This window comes from Aphelocoma coerulescens, chromosome 34 (genome assembly GCF_041296385.1).
Source record: "Aphelocoma coerulescens isolate FSJ_1873_10779 chromosome 34, UR_Acoe_1.0, whole genome shotgun sequence".
NCBI lineage: Eukaryota > Metazoa > Chordata > Aves > Passeriformes > Corvidae > Aphelocoma > Aphelocoma coerulescens.
Window position 1 is genome coordinate 123938 of NC_091045.1, and position 22166 is coordinate 146103.

The following is a 22166-nucleotide window of genomic DNA, read 5'->3' on the forward strand; positions in this document are numbered from 1 at the left end:
GGAAAAAGTCGGAATTCCGGCTGGGAAAACACCGGGAATGCACCCCTGTGCCCTCAGGAATGATCCCAATTCCAGGATAAGCCCCCACTTCCCCCCCAAATCCCAGTTTTCCCCTCACTCCTTTGCTGGAATCTCCCTGAAAACCATCCTGGGAAGGGCTCCTGGTTTTCCTTGGGGTTTTGGCTTGGGATTCCCAATTTTCCTCGGGGTTCTGGCTCGGGATTCCCATTTTTCCTTGGGATTTTGGCTTGGGATTTCCACTTTTCCTTGGGGTTTTGGCTTGGGATCCCTATTTTTCCTTGGGGTTTTGGCTTGGGATTCCCATTATTCCTTGGGATTCTGCTACAGGATTCCCATTTTCCCAAGGCTCCCATTTTTGGGGGGCACTCTACCTCAGATCTCCAATTTTCCCTCAGAATTCCAGCTGGGATCTCTCCTTTTTCCTCAGAATTCCAGCTCAGAGCTCCCCCTTTCCCTCAGAATTCCAGCTCAGCTCTCCCCTTTACCTCAGAATTCCCACTCAGATCTCCCCTTTTCCCTCAGAATTCCAGCTCCAATCTCCCCTTTTCCCTCAGAATTCCCGCTCAGCTCTCCCCTTTTCCCTCAGAATTCCCACTCAGATCTCCCCTTTACCTCAGAATTCCAGCTCCAATCTCCCCTTTTCCTCAGAATTCCCACTCAGCTCTCCCCTTTACCTCAGAATTCCAGCTCCAATCTCCCATTTTCCCTCAGAATTCCAGCTCAGGGCTCCCCTTTTCTCTCAGAATTCCAGCTCCAATCTCCCCTTTACCTCAGAATTCCAGTTTCAATCTCCCCTTTCCCTCAGAATTCCCGCTCAGCTCTCCCCTTTTCCCTCGGAATTCTAGCTTCAATCTCCCCTTTTTCCCTCAGAATTCCAGCTCAGATCTCCCCCTTTCCCTCAGAATTCCCACTCAGCTCTCCCCTTTACCTCGAAATTCCAGCTCAGATCTCCCCTTTACCTCAGAATTCCCGCTCAGATCACCCATTTTCCCTCAGATTTCCCACTCAGATCTCCCCTTTCCCTCAGAATTCCCACTCAGCTCTCCCCTTTACCTCAGAATTCCAGCTCCAATCTCCCATTTTCCCTCAGAATTCCAGCTCAGGGCTCCCCTTTTCTCTCAGAATTCCAGCTCCAATCTCCCCTTTACCTCAGAATTCCAGCTCCAATCTCCCATTTTCCCTCAGAATTCCCACTCGGGGCCTCCCCTTTTACCTCAGAATTCCAGCTCAGATCTCCCCTTTACCTCAGAATTCCAGCTGGGATCTCTCTTTTTCTCTCAGAATTCCAGCTCCAATCTCCCCTTTTCCCTCAGAATTCCCGCTCAGCTCTCCCCTTTACCTCAGAATTCCAGCTCAGATCTCCCCTTTTCCCTCAGAATTCCAGCTGGGATCTCCCCTTTTACCTCAGAATTCCAGCTCAGATCTCCCCTTTACCTCAGAATTCCAGCTGGGATCTCTCTTTTTCTCTCAGAATTCCAGCTCCGATCTCCCCTTTTCCCTCAGAATTCTCACTCAGCTCTCCCCTTTACCTCAGAATTCCAGCTCAGATCTCCCCTTTCCCTCAGAATTCCAACTCCAATCTCCCATTTTCCCTCAGAATTCCCGCTCGGGGCCTCCCCTTTCCCTTCTGGGCAGAAATCCCGGGGCGGCCGCTTCGGGCTCGCCGCATTCCCGAGGGAATCCCCCTCTGGGAAAAACCCCGGGATGGAGGGATTTGTGTCCCAAAATTCCCAGGCTGGCGGAAAAAAAGGCTTCCATAGGCTACACCTACGAGGACAGCACCGTGGAGGAGCTGGAAAATTCCCTGGAAAAGCGAGCCGGGGACGAGGAAGACTCCGAGGAAGATTCCAACACGGACGAGGACGAAGTGATCCCGGATATCGGTAACGGATCCAGGGGCCGGGAACGGGATGGGGGGCGGGGATTCGGGGCTCTTCCCGCCCTGAATTCCGGGGTTTTTTTTTCCATGGATTTTCCAGACGTGGAAGTGGACGTGGATGAGCTGAACCAGGAGCAAGTGGCCGACCTGAACAAACAGGCCACGACCTACGGCATGGCCGAGGGCGACTTCGTCAGGTACGTCCCGGAAAACCTCGGGAAAAGCTCGGGAAAAGCCGGAATTCCGGGCTGCACCGCCCCCAAAACCATCCTGGGAAGGGCTCCTGGTTTTTTCTCTTGGGATTTTGGCTCGGGAATCCCATTTTTCCTTGGGGTTCTGATTTGAAAATCCCATTTTTCCTTGGGATTTTGGCTCGGGAATCCCATTTTTCTCTTGGGATTTTGGCTCGAGATTCCCATTTTTCCTTGGGCTTTCCCCTTTTTTCCAGGCTCTTCCTTTTTCCTTGGAGTTCTGGTTTGAAAATCCCATTTTTCCTCGGGATTTCGGCTCGAGAATCCCGTTTTCCCTGAAATTCTGGCTCGGGAATCCCATTTTTCCTTGGGATTTTGGGTTGGGATTCCCATTTTTCCTTGGGAGTTCTGGCTCGAGAATCCCATTTTTCCTTGGGATTTTGGCTCAGGAATCCCATTTTTCCTTGGAGTTCTGGTTTGAAAATCCAATTTTTCCTCGGATTTTGGCTTAGAAATCCCATTTTTCCTTGGGCTTTCCCCTTTTTTCCAGGCTCTCCCTTTTTCCTTGGAGTTCTGGTTTGAAAATCCCATTTTTCCTTGGGATTCTGCCTTGGGATCCCATATTTCTTTGGGAGTTCTGGCTCGAGAATCCCATTTTTACTTGGGATTTTGGCTCAGGAATCCCATTTTTCTCTTGGGATTTTGGCTCGAGATTCCCATTTTTCCTTGGACTTTCCCCTTTTTTCCAGGCTGTCCTTTTTCCTTGGAGTTCTGGTTTGAAAATCCCATTTTTCCTTGGATTTTGGCTCAGGAATCCCATTTTTCCTTGGGGTTCTGGTTTGAAAATCCCATTTTTCCTTGGGATTTTGGCTCAGGAATCCCATTTCCCCTTGGAGTTCTGGTTTGAAAATCCCATTTTTCCATGGGATTCTGCCTTGGGATTCCCATATTTCTTTGGGAGTTCTGGCTCGAGAATCCCATTTTTCCTTGGGATTCTGGCTCAGGAATCCCATTTTTCCTTGGATTTTGGCTCAGGAATCCCATTTTTCCTTGGGGTTCTGGTTTGAAAATCCCATTTTTCCTTGGGATTTTGCCTCAGGAATCCCATTTCCCCTTGGAGTTCTGGTTTGAAAATCCCATTTTTCCATGGGATTCTGCCTTGGGATTCCCATATTTCTTTGGGAGTTCTGACTCAGGAATCCCATTTTTCCTTGGGATTTTGCCTCAGGAATCCCATTTTTCCTTAGGCTTCCCCCTTTTTTCCAGGCTGTCCCTTTTTTTCTCAAATTCTCCCTTGAGAATCCCATTTTTCCATGGGATTTTGGCTCGAGATTCCCATTTTCCCTTGGGAATTCCACTTCAGGCCTCCCCTTTTCCCCCTGAAACTCCCCCTTTTCCCCAGATTTTCCCTTTCCCCTGACATTTTACCTCAAAGCTCCCCCCTTCTCCCTGAAATTCCACCTCAGAAATCCCATTTCCCCCTGAGATTCTCCCTTGGAAATCCAGCTTTTCCCCTGGAATTTTAGCTCAGGGCTCCCCCCTTTTTCCTCCGCAATTCCGGAACTCCCTGAAATTCCCGTTTGTTTTTTTTTTTGGGGTTTTCCCCCTGGAAAAGGATGCTGAGGAAGGACAAGGAGGAAGCCGAAGCCATCAAAAACGCCAAGGCCTTGGAGGAGGAGAAGGCCATGTACTCGGTGAGGGAAGAGCCCGGAAAAGCGGGAATTTCCCCTTGGAAAATCCCCAAGAAACCCTTCCCGAGCTCCAATCCTTCCCCCAGGGCCGCCGCTCCCGCCGGCAGCGCCGGGAATTCCGGGAGAAGCGGCTGAAAGGGCGCAAAATCAGCCCCCCCAGGTGAGATTGCCGAGCTCGGGATGGGATTCCCGAGGATCCCGGCGGGATTCCCGAGGATCCCGACGGGATTCCCGAGGATCCCGGCGATCCCCGAGCTCGTCGCATCCCAGATTTCGCCCCCGATCCCAACGTTTTCCCCTCTCAGTCGCAGCTTTTCCCCCCAAATCCCAACGTTTTCATTGCCAATCCCAACATTTTTATCCTGAATCCCAACGTTTTCCCCCCAAATCCCAACGTTTTCATTCCAAATCCCAACATTTTCCCCCCAAATCCCAACGTTTTCCCCCCAAATCCCAACGTTTTCATCCCGAATCCCAAGATTTTCATTCCCAATCTCATTTTTCCCCCAAATCCCAACGTTTCCAATCCCAACATTTTTCCCCCAAATCCCAACGTTTTCGTTCCCAATCCCAACATTTTGGTTCCCAGTGTCATTTGCCCCCCAAATCCCGCTGCTCCCACCCCAAATCCCACTGTTTCCATTCCCAATCCCATTCCCACCCCAAACCCCCCCATTTTCCCCCCAAATCCCCCCATTCCCAATCCCATTCCCACCCCAAACCCCGCTCTTTCCCCCCCCAAACCCCCCCATTCCCAATCCCATTCCCACCCCATTCCCCCCCATTTTCCCCCCAAACCCCCCCATTCCCACCCCAAACCCCCCCATTCCCATTCCCACCCCAAAGCCCCCCATTCCCAATCCCATTCCCCCCCCAAACCCCGCTCTTTCCCCCCCTAAACCCCCCCATTCCCATTCCCAATCCCATTCCTACCCCAAATCCCACTGATTTCATTCCCATTCCCAATCCCATTCCCACCCCAAACCCCGCTCCTTCCTCCCCCCAAGCCCCCCCATTCCCACCCCAAAACCCCCCATTCCCAATCCCATTCCCACCACAAACCCCGCTCTTTTCCCCCCAAACCCTCCCATTCCCATTCCCCCCCCCAAACCCCCCCATTCCCATTCCCAATCCCATTCCCCCCCCCAAACCCCGCTCTTTCCCCCCCCAAACCCCCCCATTCCCATTCCCAATCCCATTCCCAATCCCATTCCCCCCCCAAACCCCCCCACTCCCATTCCCAATCCCATTCCCCCCCTAACCCCCCCATTCCCCCCCCAAACCCCCTCATTCCCATTCCCATTCCCACCCCAAACCCCCCCATTTTCCCCCCAAATCCCCCCATTCCCAATCCCATTCCCACCCCAAACCCCGCTCTTTCCCCTCCCAAACCCCCCCATTCCCAATCCCATTCCCACCCCATTCCCCCCCATTCCCCCCCCAAACCCCCCCATTCCCCCCCCAAACCCCGCTCTTTCCCCCCCCAAATCCCCCCATTCCCAATCCCATTCCCACCCCAAAGCCCCCATTCCCCCCCTAAACCGCCCCATTCCCATTCCCAATTCCATTCCCACTCCCAAACCCCCCCATTCCCATTCCCAATCCCATTCCCAATCCCATTCCCAATCCCATTCCCAATCCCATTCCCACCCCCAAACCCCCCCATTCCCATTCCCAATCCCATTCCCACCCCAAAGCCCCCCATTCCCCCCCCAAACCCCCCCATTCCCAATCCCATTCCCACCCCCAAACCCCCCCCATTCCCATTCCCAATCCCATCCCCCCCCCCAAACCCCCCCATTCCCATTCCCAATCCCATTCCCAATCCCAATCCCATTCCCATTCCCCCCCCCAAACCCCCCCATTCCCATTCCCATTCCCATTCCCCCCCCAAACCCCCCCATTCCCATTCCCAATCCCATTCCCAATCCCAATCCCATTCCCATTCCCCCCCCCAAACCCCCCCATTCCCATTCCCCCCCCAAACCCCCCATTCCCATTCCCAATCCCATTCCCAATCCCATTCCCCCCCCAAACCCCCCCATTCCCATTCCCAATCCCATTCCCATTCCCATTCCCCCCCCAAACCCCCCCATTCCCATTCCCAATCCCATTCCCATTCCCATTCCCCCCCCAAACCCCCCCATTCCCATTCCCATTCCCAATCCCATTCCCAATCCCATTCCCAATCCCATTCCCCCCCCAAACCCCCCCATTCCCATTCCCAATCCCATTCCCAATCCCAATCCCATTCCCATTCCCCCTCCCAAACCCCCCCATTCCCATTCCCATTCCCCCCCAAACCCCCCCATTCCCATTCCCAATCCCATTCCCAATCCCAATCCCATTCCCATTCCCCCCCCCAAACCCCCCCATTCCCATTCCCATTCCCCCCCCAAACCCCCCCATTCCCATTCCCATTCCCAATCCCATTCCCAATCCCATTCCCCCCCCAAACCCCCCCATTCCCATTCCCAATCCCATTCCCATTCCCATTCCCCCCCCAAACCCCCCCATTCCCATTCCCCCCCCAAACCCCCCCATTCCCATTCCCATTCCCAATCCCATTCCCAATCCCATTCCCAATCCCATTCCCCCCCCAAACCCCCCCATTCCCATTCCCAATCCCATTCCCATTCCCATTCCCCCCCCAAACCCCCCCATTCCCATTCCCATTCCCCCCCCAAACCCCCCCATTCCCATCCCCCCCCCAAACCCCCCCATTCCCATTCCCCCCCCCCAACCCCCATTCCCACTCTCCCATTCCCCCACAGCTACGCCCGCCGGGACAGCCCCACCTACGACCCCTACAAACGGTAACACCCCCCCCCACCCCCACCCCCACCCCCACCCCCCTCAACCACCGAGGGGACCCCGGAGAAGGAGGAAAAAAAAAAAAAAAACCCCCAAAAACTCCGGGAATTCCCTCCCCCGCCTCCCGAAATGCCGGCGGCGCCGCCGGCAGCTCCCCGTCGGAGTCGAGCTCGGAGTCGCGCTCGCGCTCGCGGACGCCGTCGCCGGGCGCCGAGGAGAAGATCACCTTCATCACCAGCTTCGGCGGCAGCGACGAGGAGGCCGCCGCCGCCGCCGCCGCCGCCGCCGCCGCTTCCCAGGGCGCTCACCGGGAGCGGCAGCGCTCGGCGCAGCCGGGAGCCGCGGCGGCGCCGGCACCGGCACCGGGAGCATCGGCGCACAGAGCCTCGGCCCGGTGCGTTGGCTTGCCTTCGCTCGGCTTTTGGGGGGTTGGCCTTGCTTTTCGTCCCAGATCCTGGGGTTTTTGTTGGTTTTTCCTTGGTTTTCCCTGGTTTTTCCCCTGGTTTCCATCCCAAATCCTGGTTTTCCCTGGTTTTCCCTGGTTTTCCCTGGTTTTCCCTGGTTTTCCCATTTGTTCCCCATTTTCCCCTGGTTTTTCCCCGTTTTTTCCCCGTTTATCCCATTTTTTCTTTGGTTTCCCTGGGTTTTTTCCCATTTTTCCCCTTTTCTCCCATTTATTCCCCTTTTCTCCCCATTTACTCCCCATTTACTCCCCTTTTATCCCTTTTTCTCCCCTTTTCTCCCCTTTTCTCCCCTTTTCTCCCCTTTTCTCCCCATTTATCCCCATTTACTCCCCATTTTCTCCCCTTTTCTCCCCATTTATTCCCCTTTTATCCCCTTTTATTCCCCTTTTGTCCCCTTTTATCCCCATTTTCTCCCCTTTTCTCCCATTTTATCCCCGTTTCTCCCCATTTACCCCCATTTATTCCCCATTTATCCCCATTTATCCCCATTTTATCCCCTTTTCTCCCCATTTATCCCCATTTACCCCCATTTTTTCCCCTTTTATCCCGATTTATCCCCATTTTATCCCCTTTTCTCCTCTTTTCTCCCCATTTCTCCCTATTTATTCCCCTTTTATCCCCATTCACCCCCATTTATTCCCCATTTATCCCCATTTTTCCCCTTTTATCCCCTTTTATCCCCATTTACCCCCATTTATTCCCCATTTTTCCCCTTTTATCCCCTTTTATCCCCATTTATCCCCATTTATTCCCATTTTCTCCCCTTTTATCCCGATTTATCCACATTTACCCCTATTTATCCCCATTTTTTCCCTTTATCCCCTTTTCTCCCCATTTATCCCCATTTATCCCCTTTTTTCCCCTTTTATCCCCATTTATCCCCATTTATCCCCATTTTATCCCCTTTTCTCCTCTTTTCTCCCATTTATTCCCCTTTAATCCCCATTTATCCCCATTTATTCCCCATTTATTCCCCTTTTATCCCCTTTTATCCCCATTCTCCCCATTTACCCCCATTTATCCCCTTTTCTCCTCTTTTCTCCTCTTTTCTCCCCATTTATCCCCATTTTATCCCCATTTTTTCCCCTTTTATCCCGATTTATCCCCATTTATTCCCTATTTTTTCCCCTTTTATCCCCATTTATTCCCCTTTTATCCCCATTTTCTCCCCGTTTCTCCCCATTTACCCCCATTTACCCTCATTTATCCCCTTTTCTCCCCATTTATTCCCCTTTTATCCCCTTTTGTCCCCATTTATCCCCATTTTATCCCCTTTTCTCCTCTTTTCTCCCATTTATTCCCCATTTATTCCCCTTTTATCCCCATTTTCTCCCCATTCTCCCCATTTACCCCCATTTATCCCCTTTTCTCCCCATTTATTCCCCTTTTATCCCCTTTTGTTCCCATTTATTCCCCTTTTCTCCCCTTTTCTCCCCTTTTCTCCCCTTTTCTCCCCTTTTCTCCCCTTTTCTCCCCTTTTCTCCCCTTTTCTCCCCATTTACCCCCATTTATCCCCATTTACCCCCATTTATCCCCATTTTTTCCCCTTTTATCCCGATTTATCCCCATTTATCCCCTTTTCTCCCCATTTATTCCCCTTTTCTCCCCATTTTTTCCCCTTTTATCCCCATTTTCTCCCCATTCTCCCCATTTACCCCCCACCCCCCATAACTCCCCAATTTTCTCACGCCCCTTCTCCCGTTTTTTCTCTCTCCCCTCTCCCCCCTTCTCCAGGCGCCGCAACTCCTCCTCCTCCTCCTCCTCTTCCTCCTCCTCCTCCTCCTCGCCCTCCTCCTCCTCCTCCTCCTCCTCCTCCTCCTCGTGCAGCTCCCGCTGCCGCCGCCGCCGTTCCCGGGGCTCCTTCCGGGGCCGCCGCCGCTCCCGGAGCCGCTCCCGGAGCCGCTCCCGAGGCCGCTGCTCCCGAGGCCGCTCCCGCTCCTTCTCCGGGGAGCGCCGCTACCACCGCCCCCGCCGCTGCTGCTCCAGGTCAGCGCCGCTCCGGGGCGGTTCTGATCCGCTTTGGGGCGGTTCTGATCCGCTTTGGGGCGGTTCTGATCCGCTTTGGGGCGGTTTGGGGCGGTTCTGATCCAGTTTGGGTCGGTTTGGGGCGGTTCTGATCCGCTTTGGGGCGGTTCTGATCCGCTTTGGGGCGGTTCTGATCCGCTTTGGGGCGGTTTGGGGCGGATCTGATCCGCTTTGGGGCGGTTTGGGGCGGATCTGATCCAGTTTGGGTCGGTTTGGGGCGGTTCTGATCCAGTTTGGGTCAGTTCAGATCCAGTTTGGGGCGGTTCTGATCCAGTTTGGGTTGGTTTGGGGCGGTTCTGATCCAGTTTGGGTCAGTTCAGATCCGGTTTGGGGCGGTTCTGATCCAGTTTGGGGTGGTTCTGATCCAGTTTGGGTCAGTTCAGATCCGGTTTGGGGCGGTTCTGATCCAGTTTGGGTTGGTTTGGGGCGGTTCTGATCCAGTTTGGGTCAGTTCAGATCCGGTTTGGGGCGGTTCTGATCCAGTTTGGGGCGGTTCTGATCCAGTTTGGGTCAGTTCAGATCCAGTTTGGGGCGGTTCTGATCCAGTTTGGGTTGGTTTGGGGCGGTTCTGATCCAGTTTGGGTCAGTTCAGATCCAGTTTGGGGCGGTTCTGATCCAGTTTGGGTTGGTTTGGGGCGGTTCTGATCCAGTTTGGGTCAGTTCAGATCCGGTTTGGGGCGGTTCTGATCCAGTTTGGGGCGGTTCTGATCCAGTTTGGGTCAGTTCAGATCCAGTTTGGGGCGGTTCTGATCCAGTTTGGGTTGGTTTGGGGCGGTTCTGATCCAGTTTGGGTCAGTTCTGATCCAGTTTGGGGCGGTTCTGATCCAGTTTGGGGCGGTTCTGATCCAGTTTGGGTCAGTTCAGATCCGGTTTGGGGCGGTTCTGATCCAGTTTGGGTTGGTTTGGGGCGGTTCTGATCCGGTTTGGGGCGGTTCAGATCCGGTTTGGGGCGGTTCTGATCCAGTTTGGGTCAGTTCAGATCCAGTTTGGGGCGGTTCTGATCCAGTTTGGGTCAGTTCAGATCCAGTTTGGGGCGGTTCTGATCCAGTTTGGGTTGGTTTGGGGCGGTTCTGATCCAGTTTGGGTTGGTTTGGGTCAGTTCAGATCCAGTTTGGGTCAGTTTGGGGCGGTTCTGATCCAGTTTGGGGCGGTTCTGATCCAGTTTGGGTTGGTTCAGATCCAGTTTGGGTCGGTTCTGATCCAGTTTGGGTTGGTTCAGATCCAGTTTGGGTCGGTTTGGGTCGGTTTGGGTCAGTTCAGATCCAGTTTGGGTTGGTTCGGGTCAGTTTGGGTCAGTTCAGCTCCAGTTTGGGTCGGTTTGGGTCAGTTTGGGACCAGTTTGGGTCACTTTGGGTCAGTTTGGGACCAGTTTGGGTCAGTTTGGGGCGGTTCTGATCCAGTTTGGGTCAGTTCAGATCCAGTTTGGGGTGGTTTGGGGTCACTTTGGGTCACTTTGGGTCAGTTCAGATCCAGTTTGGGTTGGTTTGGGTCAGTTCAGATCCAGTTTGGGTCACTTTGGGTCAGTTCAGATCCAGTTTGGGTTGGTTTGGGTCAGTTCAGATCCAGTTTGGGTCACTTTGGGTCAGTTCAGATCCAGTTTGGGTTGGTTTGGGTCAGTTCAGATCCAGTTTGGGTCAGTTTGGGACCAGTTTGGGTCAGCTTGGGTCAGTTCTGATCCAGTTTGGGGCGGTTCAGATCCAGTTTGGGTCAGTTCAGATCCAGTTTGGGTCAGTTCAGATCCAGTTTGGGTTGGTTTGGGTCAGGTCGGGTCACTTTGGGTCAGTTTGGGACCAGTTTGGGTCAGTTCAGATCCAGTTTGGGTTGGTTTGGGACCAGTTTGGGTCAGTTCAGATCCAGTTTGGGTCAGTTCTGATCCAGTTTGGGTCGGTTTGGGTCAGTTCGGGTCACTTTGGGTCAGTTTGGGACCAGTTTGGGTCAGTTTGGGTCAGTTCAGATCCAGTTTGGGGTGGTTTGGGTCAGTTTGGGACCAGTTTGGGTCACTTTGGGTCAGTTCAGATCCAGTTTGGGTTGGTTTGGGTTGGTTCGGGTCGGTTTGGGCCAGTTTGGGACCAGTTTGGGTCAGTTCAGATCCAGTTTGGGTTGGTTCGGGTCGGTTTGGGCCAGTTTGGGACCAGTTCCGGTTCTGATTTTCCTCCAATTTTCTCCCATTTTTTCCCCAACTCTCACCCGATTTTCTCCCAATTTTTTCCTGATTTTTCTCCAATTTTCACCTGGTTTTTTCCCATTTTTCCCCCAATTTTCCCCCAATTTTCCCCCAATTTTCCCCCAATTTTCCCCCAATTTTCCCCCAATTTTTCCCCAATTTTCCCCCAATTTTTCCCCAATTTCCTCCCAATTTTCCCCCAATTTTCCCCTAACTCTCCCCCAATTCTCCCCCAATTTTCCCCCAATTTTTCCCCAACTCTCACCTGATTTTTCCCCAATTTTTCCCCAATTTTTTCCCGATTTTCCCCCAATTTTTTCCCGCTTCTCCCCCAACTTTCCCCCAACTTTCCCCCAACTTTCCCCCAACTTTCCCCCAATTCTCCCCCAATTCTCCCCCAATTCTCCCCCAATTTTCCCCCAATTTTCTCCCAATTTCCCCCAATTCTCCCCAACTTTCCCCCAACTTTCCCCCAATTTTCCCCCAATTTTCCCCCAACTCTCCCCCAATTCTCCCCCAATTTTTCCCCAATTTTCCCCCGATTCTCCCCCACTTTTCCCCCAATTTTCTCCCAATTTTCCCCTAACTCTCCCCCAATTTTCCCCTAACTCTCCCCCAATTCCCCCCAATTTTCCCCCAATTTTCTCCCAACTCTCACCTGATTTTCCCCCAATTTTTCCCCAATTTTCCCCCAATTTCCCCCCGATTTCCCCCCAATTTTCCCCGATTTCCCCCAATTCTTCCCCAATTTTTCCCCAATTTTCTCCCAATTTTTCCCCAACTCTCACCTGATTTTTCCCCAATTTTCCCCCAATTTTCCCCCAATTTCCTCCCAATTTTCCCCCAATTTTCCCCTAACTCTCCCCCAATTCTCCCCCAATTTTTCCCCAACTCTCCCCCTCTTTTCCCCAATTTTTCCCCAATTTTTCCCCAATTTTTTCCCGCCTCTCCCCCAATTTTCCCCCAACTCTCCCCCTCTTTTCCCCAATTTTTCCCCAATTTTTTCCCGATTTTCCCCCAATTTTTTCCCGCTTCTCCCCCAATTCTCCCCCAACTTTCCCCCAACTTTCCCCCAATTCTCCCCCAATTCTCCCCCAATTTTCCCCCAATTCTCCCCCGATTTTCCCCCAATTTTCTCCCAATTTTCCCCCAATTCTCCCCAACTTTCCCCCAATTTTCCCCCAATTTTCCCCCAATTTTCCCCCAACTCTCCCCCAATTTTCCCCCAATTTTCCCCCAATTCTCCCCCAATTCTCCCTGAACTCTCCCCCTCTTTTCCCCCCATTCTCCCCCAATTTTCCCCCAATTTTCCCCCAATTTTCTCCCAATTCTCCCCAACTTTCCCCCAACTTTCCCCCAATTTTCCCCCAACTCTCCCCCAATTTTCCCCCAATTTTCCCCCAATTTTCCCCCAATTTTCCCCCAACTCTCCCCCAATTCTCCCCCAATTTTCCCCCAATTCTCCCCGAACTCTCCCCCTCTTTTCCCCAATTCTCCCCCAATTTTCCCCAATTCTCCCCCAATTCTCCCCCAATTTTCCCCCAATTCTCCCCCAATTCTCCCCGAACTCTCCCCCTCTTTTCCCCAATTTTCCCCCAATTTTCCCCCAACTTTCCCCCAACTTTCCCCCAACTTTCCCCCAATTCTCCCCCAATTCTCCTCCAATTTCCCCCCAACTCTCCCCCTTTTCCCCAATTTTCCCCAACTTTCCCCCAACTTTCCCCCAATTTTCCCCCAACTCTCCCCCTCTTCCCCCCCAATTTTTCCACAACTCTCACCCGATTTTCCCCCAATTTTTTCCCAATTTTCCCCCAATTTTCCCCCAACTCTCACCTGATTTTCCCCGCTTTTCCCCCAATTTTCCCCCAATTTTTCCTCAATTTTTCCCCCAATTTTCCCCCAATTTTCCCCAATTCTCCCCGAACTCTCCCCCTCTTTTCCCCAATTCTCCTCCAATTTTCCCCCAACTCTCCCCCTCTTTCCCCCAATTCTCCCCCAATTTTCCCCCAATTCTCCCCCAATTTTCCCCCCATTCTCCCCCGATTTTCCCCCAATTTTCTCCCAATTTTCCCCCAATTCTCCCCAACTTTCCCCCAACTTTCCCCCAACTTTCCCCCAATTTTCCCCCAATTTTCTCCCAATTTCCCCCAATTCTCCCCAACTTTCCCCCAATTCTCCCCCAATTTTCCCCCAATTTTCCCCCAACTTTCCCCCAACTTTCCCCCAATTCTCCCCCAATTCTCCCCCAATTTTCCCCCAATTTTCTCCCAATTTCCCCCAATTCTCCCCAACTTTCCCCCAACTTTCCCCCAATTTTCCCCCAACTTTCCCCCAACTTTCCCCCAACTTTCCCCCAACTTTCCCCCAACTTTCCCCCAATTCTCCCCCAATTCTCCCCCAATTTTCCCCCAACTCTCCCCCAATTTTCCCCCAATTTTCCCCCAATTCTCCCCAACTTTCCCCCAACTTTCCCCCAATTTTCCCCCAATTTTTCCTCAATTTTTCCCCCAATTTTCCCCCAATTTTCCCCAATTCTCCCCGAACTCTCCCCCTCTTTTCCCCAATTCTCCCCCAACTCTCCCCCTCTTTCCCCCAATTCTCCCCCAATTTTCCCCCAATTCTCCCCCAATTTTCCCCCCATTCTCCCCCGATTTTCCCCCAATTTTCTCCCAATTTTCCCCCAATTCTCCCCAACTTTCCCCCAACTTTCCCCCAACTTTCCCCCAATTTTCCCCCAATTTTCCCCCAACTCTCCCCCAATTTTCCCCCAATTTTCCCCCAACTTTCCCCCAACTTTCCCCCAACTTTCCCCCAACTTTCCCCCAACTTTCCCCCAACTCTCCCCCAATTTTCCCCCAATTTTCCCCCAATTTTCCCCCAATTTTCCCCCAATTTTCTCCCAACTCTCCCCCAATTCTCCCCCAATTCTCCCCGAACTCTCCCCCTCTTTTCCCCAATTCTCCCCCAATTTTCCCCAATTCTCCCCCAATTTTCCCCCAATTTTCCCCCAACTTTCCCCCAATTTTCCCCCAACTCTCCCCCAATTTTCCCCCAACTCTCCCCCAATTCTCCCCCAATTCTCCCCGAATTCTCCCCGAACTCTCCCCCTCTTTTCCCCAATTCTCCCCCAACTTTCCCCCAATTTTCTCCCAATTCTCCCCCAATTTTCCCCCAATTTCCCCCCACCTCTCCCCCACCTCTCCCCCCAATTCTCCCCCCAATCTGCCCCCCTCTCCCCCCCTTTGCCCTCCTCCGTGCCCGCAGGAGCCGCTCGGTGTCGCGGGAGCGTTCCCGGCGCTGTGCCCGCTCCTGGCGCCGCTGGAGCAGCCGGAGCAGCGGCTCCCGCAGCAGATCCCGCAGCAGATCCCGCAGCAGATCCCGCAGCAGATCCCAGAGCCCGCCCGGAGCCCGGGAGAAGCCCCAGCCCCGCCCCGCAGCCTCGCCCGCCGTCGGAGAGAAGCTGAAAAAGTGAGGGGGAAAAAGCCCCGGAAATTCGGGAAAAATCCCATCCCAAATCGCACTGGAAATTCCATCCCAATCCCATCCCAAATCGCACCTAAAATCCCACCCAAATTCGGGAAAAATCCCACCCAAAATCCCACCAAAAATCCCACCGAAAATTCCATCCAAATCCCATCCCAAAATTCCACTCAAAATCCCACCCAAATCCCACCCAAAATCCCAGCCAAAATGTGGGAAAAATCCCACCTAAAATCCCACCCAAAATCCCACCCAAAATCCCACCCAAAATCCCACCCAAAATCCCACCTAAAATCCCACCGAAAATTCCATCCCAATCCCATCCCAAAATCCCACCCAAATTTGGGAAAAATCCCACCGAAAATCCCACCTAAAATCCCCTCCAAAATCCCACCTAAAATCCCACCGAAAATTCCATCCCGAATCCCACCCAAAATCCCAGCCAAAATTTGGGAAAAATCCCACCCCAAAATCCCATCCAAAATCCCACCCAAAATCCCACCCAAAATCCCACTCAAAATCCCAGCCAAAATGTGGGAAAAATCCCACCTAAAATCCCACACAAAATCCCATCTAAATCCCATCCCAAAATCCCACCCAAAATCCCACCGAAAATTCCATCCCAAATCCCATCCAAAATCCCACCCAAAATTCGGCAAAAATCCCATCCCAAATCCCACCTAAAATTCCACCAAAAATCCCATCCCAAATCCCATCCCAAATCCCACCTAAAATCCCACTGAAAATTCCACTCAAAATTCCATCCAAATCCCACCCAAAATCCTACTCAAAATCCCACCCAAAATCCCATCCCAAATCCCACTGAAAATCCCACCCCAAATCCCATCCCAAATCCCATCCCAAAATCCCACCCAAATTTGGGAAAAATCCCCTCCAAAATCCCACCGAAAATCCCCCCAAAATCCCACCCAAAATTCGGGAAAAATCCCACTGAAAATCCCACCGAAAATCCCACCTAAAATTCCATCCCAAATCCCACCCAAAATCCCTTTGGAATCCCCCAAATTCCCCCAAAATCCCTCTGGAATCCCCCAAATCCTCAACATTTCCCTCAAATCCCCCCCAAAATCTCTCTGGAATCCCCCAAATCCCCCCAAATTCCCCCAAAATCCCTTTGGAATCTCCCAAATTCCCCCCAAATCCCTTTGGAATCCCCCAAATCCCCCCCAAATTCCCCCCAAATCCCTTTGGAATCCCCCAAATTCCCCTGGATTCCCCAAATTGCCTCAAAATTCACCCCAAAACCCCTCTGGGATCCCCCAAATCCCTCTGGAATCCCCCAAATCCTCAAGATTTCCCCCGAAATCCCTTTGGAATCACCCTAATCCCCCCAAATTTCCCCCAAATCCCCCCCAGATTCCCCCAAAATCCCTTTGGAATCCCCCAAATCCCCCCAAAATCCCTGTGGAATCCCCCAAAATCTCTCTGGAATCCCCCAAATCCCCCCAAATTCCCCCAGAATCCCTCTGGAATCCCCCAAATCCCCAAAATTTCCCCCAAATCCCCCCAAAATCCCTCTGGAATCCCCCAAATTCCCCCAAAATCCCTTTGGAATCCCCCAAAATCCCTTTGGAATCCCCCAAATTCCCCCAAGATCCCTCTGGAATCCCCCCAAATCCCCTCGAAATCCCCCCAAATCCCCAAAATTTCCCCCAAATCCCCCCCCAAATCCCTTTGGAACCCCCCAAATCCCCAAAAACCCCCAGCATCCCACCCTCACTCATCCCGATTTTCCCCATTTTTCCCCATTTTTCCCCATTTTTCCCCATTTTTCCCCATTTTTCCCCATTTTTCCCCATTTTTCCCCATTTTTCCCCATTTTCCCCCATTTTTTCCCCATTTTTTCCCCATTTTTTCCCCATTTTCCCCCATTTTTCCCCCATTTTTCCCCATTTTCCCCCTGCAGGGCCGACGCTGCCGCTGGTAAAGATTCCGGAGCTGCCAAAGTCAGTAAGAATTGGGATTTCCCCTTGTTTTTAACGGAATCTCTGCAGAGTCTCTTGGGATCACGGATCCAGGGAATCCCAAAGATCCCCTCGGGGGCCGCGGGGAGGGATCCGGGATCACCCGGGAGGGAGTTCAGCTCCGGGGGGGGCCCTTTTTCCTGGGTTTTCCTGGGTTTTCCTGGATTTTCCTGGGTTTTTCTGGATTTTCCTGGGTTTTCCTGGGTTTTCCCCCACTATTTCCCACTATTTCCCAGTTTTTCCTGGGTTTTCCCCCATTATTTCCCAGTTTTTCCCAGATTTTCCCCCACTATTTCTCAGTTTTTCCCAGTTTTTCCTGGGTTTTCCTGGGTTTTCCCCCACTATTTCCCAGTTTTTCCCAGTTTTCCCCCATTATTTCCCAGTTTTTCCCATTTTTCCTGGATTTTCCCCCATTATTTCCCAGTTTTTCCTGAATTTTCCCCCCATTATTTCCCAGTTTTTCCTGGGTTTTCCCCCACTACTTCCCAGTTTTTCCTGGGTTTTCCTGAATTTTCCCCCCACTATTTCCCAGTTTTTCCTGGGTTTTCCCCCATTATTTCCCAGTTTTTCCCAATTTTCCTGCATTTTCCCCCATTATTTCCCCGTTTTTCCCAGTTTTTCCTGGGTTTTCCCCCACTACTTCCCAGTTTTTCCTGGGTTTTCCTGGCTTTTCCCCCACTATTTCCCAGTTTTTCCTGAGTTTTCCCCCATTATTTACCAGATTTTCCTGGATTTTCCTGGATTTTCCCCCACTATTTCCCAGTTTTTCCCGTTTTTTTTCTGGATTTTCCCCCACTATTTCCCAGTTTTTCCCGTTTTTTTTCTGGATTTTCCCCCATTATTTCCCAGTTCTTCCCAGTTTTTCCTGGGTTTTCCCGCATTATTTACCAGTTTTTCCCAGTTTTTCCTGGGTTTTCCTCAACTATTTCCCAGTTTTTTGTGGATTTTCCCCCACTATTTCCCAGTTTTCCCAGTTTTTTCCCCATTTTTCCTGAATTTCCCCCCCTTTTTCCCCCTTTTTCCCGGATTTCCTCACCCCTGCGGCCACTTCCCGAATTTTCCAAGGGTGCCCCCGGACCTGAGCCTCCCCCCTCCTCTCCCCCCAAAATTCCTTGGGAAGGGCTGGGCTGGGATGTGGATCCAGAGGGGGGAAAAAACCGGGATCGGGGGATTCCCGGGGGTCTCTCGGTGTCCTTGTTCCCTCCCCGTTCCCGTTCCCGACCCCTTTTCCTGACCCAAATTCCCGGTTTTTTGCAGCCCAAGCTGACCCCGCAGGAGAAGCTGAAGCTGAGGATGCAGAAGGCGCTGAACAGGCAGTGTGAGGATCCCGGAATTCCCGAAAATCCACCCCAAATCCCGGAAAATCGGCCCCAAAATCCCGCTGGGATGCCCAGAATGCTCCCAAATCCCAGCGAAATCCCCCCAAATCCACCCCAAATCCCCGAAAATTGGCCCCAAAATCCCGCTGGGATGCCCGGAATCCTCTCAAATTCCAGCGAAATCCCCCCAAATCCACCCCAAATCCCCCCAAAATCCCACAGGGATCCCCAAAATCTCCTCAAATCCACCCCAAATCCCCGAAAATCCCGCTGGGATCCCCAAAATCTCCTCAAATCCCACCCAAATCCCAGCGAAATTCCCCCAAATCCCGGAAAATCGGCCCCAAAATCCCACTGGGATGCCCGGAATCCTCTCAAATCCCAGAGAAATCCCCCCAAATCCACCCCAAATCCCGGAAAATCGGCCCCAAAATCCCACTGGGATGCCCGGAATCCTCTCAAATCTACCCCAAATCCCCGAAAATCCCGCTGGGATCTCCAGAATCCTCTCAAATTCCCCCCAAATCCATCCCAAATCCACCCCAAATCCACCCCAAATCCCCGAAAATCCCGCTGGGATCCCCAAAATCTCCTCAAATCCCACCCAAATCCCAGCGAAATCCCCCCAAATCCACCCCAAATCCCCAAAAATCGGCCCCAAAATCCCGCTGGGATGCCCGGAATCCTCTCAAATTCCAGCGAAATCCCCCCAAATCCCCCCCAAATCCCCCCAAAATCCCACTGGGATCCCCAAAATCTCCTCAAATCCACCCCAAATCCCCGAAAATCCCGCTGGGATCCCCAAAATCTCCTCAAATCCCACCCAAATCCCAGCGAAATTCCCCCAAATCCCGGAAAATCGGCCCCAAAATCCCGCTGGGATGCCCGGAATCCTCTCAAATCCCAGCGAAATCCCCCAAAATCCTGCTGGGATCCCCAAAATCTCCTCAAATCCCCCCCAAATCCCAGCGAAATCCCCCCAAATCCACCCCAAATCCCTCCAAATCCACCCAAAATCCCCTGGATTCCCCCCAAAATCCCTCTAGGATCCCCCAAATTCTCCGGGAATCCTCCCCAAAATTCCCCCAAATCCCCCCAAAATCCCTCTGGGATCCCCCAAAATCCCCCGGGATCCCCTAAAGTCCCGAATTTTCCCCCCAAAATCACCTGGGATCCCCCAAAATTCCCCCCAAAATCCTGCTGGGATCCCCTAAATCCCCCAAAATCCACCCAAAATTCCCCAGAATCCCCCCAAAAATCCCTCTGGGATCCCCCAGAATTCCTCTGGGATCCCCCAAAATCCCCTGGGATCCCCTAAAATCCCAAATTTTCCCCCAAAATCCCCCCAAATTTCCCCGAATCCCCCCCAAATCCCTCTGGGATCCCCCCAAATCCCCTTTGGGATCCCCCAAATCCCTTTTGGATCCCCTAAATCCCCCAAAATCCACCCAAAATTCCCCCGAATCCCCCCAAAATCCCTCTGGGATCCCCCCAAATCCCCTTTGGATCCCCCCAAATCCCCTTTGGATCCCCCAAATCCCCTTTGGATCCCCCCAAAATCCCTCTGGGATCCCCCCAAATCCCCTTTGGATCCCCCCAAATTCCTCTGGGATCCCCCAAAATCCCCTGGGATCCCCTAAAATCCCAAATTTTCCCCCAAAATCCCCCCGAATTTCCCCCGAATCCCCCAAAAATCCCTTTGGATCCCCCTGAATCCCTCTGGGATCCCCCCAAATCCCCTTTGGGATCCCCCCAAATCCCTTTGGGATCCCCCAAATCCCTTTTGGATCCCCTAAATCCCCCAAAATCCACCCAAAATTCCCCCGAATCCCCCCAAAATCCCTCTGGGATCCCCCCAAAATCCCCTTTGGGATCCCCCAAAATCCCCTTTGGATCCCCCCAAATCCCTCTGGGATCCCCCCAAATCCCCTTTGGATCCCCCCAAATTCCTCTGGGATCCCCCAAAATCCCCTGCGATCCCCTAAAAACCCAAATTTTCCCCCAAAATCCCCCCAAATTTCCCCCGAATCCCCCAAAAATCCCTTTGGATCCCCCCAAATCCCCTTTGGATCCCCCAAATCCCCTTTGGATCCCCCCAAATCCCTCTGGGATCCCCCCAAATCCCTTTGGGATCCCCCAAATCCCTTTTGGATCCCCTAAATCCCCCAAAATCCACCCAAAATTCCCCCGAATCCCCCCAAAATCCCTCTGGGATCCCCCCAAAATCCCCTTTGGGATCCCCCAAAATCCCCTTTGGATCCCCCCAAATCCCTCTGGGATCCCCCCAAATCCCCTTTGGATCCCCCCAAATTCCTCTGGGATCCCCCAAAATCCCCTGCGATCCCCTAAAAACCCAAATTTTCCCCCAAAATCCCCCCAAATTTCCCCCGAATCCCCCAAAAATCCCTTTGGATCCCCCCAAATCCCCTTTGGATCCCCCAAATCCCCTTTGGATCCCCCCAAATCCCTCTGGGATCCCCCCAAATCCCCTTTGGGATCCCCCAAATCCCTTTTGGATCCCCTAAATCCCCCAAAATCCACCCAAAATTCCCCCGAATCCCCCCAAATCCCTCTGGGATTCCCCCAAATCCCTCTGAGATCCCCCCAAATCCCTCTGGGATCCCCTAAATCCCCTTTGGATCCCCCCAAACCCCTCTGGGATCCCCCCCGATCCCAAATTCCCGGTTTTTCCCAGTTAAAGCCGACAAGAAGGCGGCGCAGGAGAAGCTGCTGCAGCAGGAGCACGAGAGACAGGTCTGGGAACGGAGCAGGAGCGGGAGGAAAGGGGGGGGTGTGCTCGGGAATTCCTCGGGAGAAACCTGGGAATGAACTGGGATTGAACTGGGATTGAACTGGGATTGAACTGGGATTGAACGGGGATTGAATTGGGATAAAAATGGCATAAAAACGGGATTGAATTGGGATTGAACTGGGATTGAATTGGGATAAAAATGGGATAAAAATGGGATTGAATTGGGATAAAAATGGGATTGAATTGGGATTGAACTGGGATTGAATTGGGATTGAACTGGGATTGAACTGGGATTGAATTGGGATAAAAATGGGATAAAAATGGGATTGAATTGGGATAAAAATGGGATTGAATTGGGATTGAACTGGGATTGAATTGGGATTGAACTGGGATTGAATTGGGATAAAAATGGGATAAAAATGGGATTGAATTGGGATTGAATTGGGATAAAAATGGGATAAAAATGGGATTGAATTGGGATTGAATTGGGATTGAACTGGGATTGAATTGGGATTGAATTGGGATAAAAATGGGATAAAAATGGGATTGAACTGGGATTGAATTGGGATTGAATTGGGATAGAAATGGGATAAAAATGGGATTGAATTGGGATTGAACTGGGATTGAATTGGGATTGAACTGGGATAAAAATGGCATAAAAACGGGATTGAATTGGGATTGAATTGGGATAAAAATGGGATTGAATTGGGATTGAATTGGGATAAAAATGGGATTGAACTGGGATTGAATTGGGATAAAAATGGGATAAAAATGGGATTGAATTGGGATTGAATTGGGATTGAATTGGGATAAAAATGGGATAAAAATGGGATTGAATTGGGATAAAAATGGGATAAAAATGGGATTGAATTGGGATTGAACTGGGATTGAATTGGGATAAAAATGGGATAAAAATGGGATTGAATTGGGATTGAATTGGGATTGAATTGGGATTGAACTGGGATAAAAATGGCATAAAAACGGGATTGAATTAGGATTGAATTGGGATAAAAATGGGATTGAATTGGGATTGAATTGGGATAAAAATGGGATAAAAATGGGATTGAATTGGGATTGAATTGGGATTGAACTGGGATTGAATTGGGATAAAAATGGGATTGAATTGGGATTGAATTGGGATTGAATTGGGATAAAAATAGGATAAAAATGGGATTGAATTGGGATTGAATTGGGATTGAATTGGGATTGAACTGGGATAAAAATGGCATAAAAACGGGATTGAATTGGGATTGAATTGGGATAAAAATGAGATAAAAATGGGATTGAATTGGGATTGAACTGGGATAAAAATGGGATAAAAATGGGATTGAATTGGGATTGAACTGGGATTGAATTGGGATTGAACTGGGATTGAATTGGG

General features: G+C 51.6%; 1 protein-coding gene across 3 annotated transcripts in view; it reads left to right on the plus strand.

Annotated features, from left to right (window-relative positions):
* The window catches only part of CLASRP (CLK4 associating serine/arginine rich protein), a 35747-nt gene that overhangs the window by 9385 nt on the left and 4196 nt on the right, over positions 1 to 22166 (plus strand). The window contains exons 6-16 of one of the 3 annotated variants that reach the window (XM_068998331.1): positions 1756 to 1904; positions 2001 to 2097; positions 3707 to 3785; positions 3869 to 3942; positions 6557 to 6598; positions 6748 to 6990; positions 8795 to 9046; positions 14514 to 14717; positions 16657 to 16696; positions 17972 to 18032; positions 20729 to 20787. In XM_068998331.1, coding sequence (XP_068854432.1) covers positions 1756 to 1904; positions 2001 to 2097; positions 3707 to 3785; positions 3869 to 3942; positions 6557 to 6598; positions 6748 to 6990; positions 8795 to 9046; positions 14514 to 14717; positions 16657 to 16696; positions 17972 to 18032; positions 20729 to 20787 — 1300 coding nt within the window. Of the gene's footprint in view, positions 1 to 3; positions 1905 to 2000; positions 2098 to 3706; positions 3786 to 3868; positions 3943 to 6556; positions 6599 to 6747; positions 6991 to 8794; positions 9047 to 14513; positions 14718 to 16656; positions 16701 to 17971; positions 18033 to 20728; positions 20788 to 22166 lie in introns of those variants that run through there. The other 2 variants (XR_011146827.1, XM_068998330.1) reach the window with 2 other exon arrangements.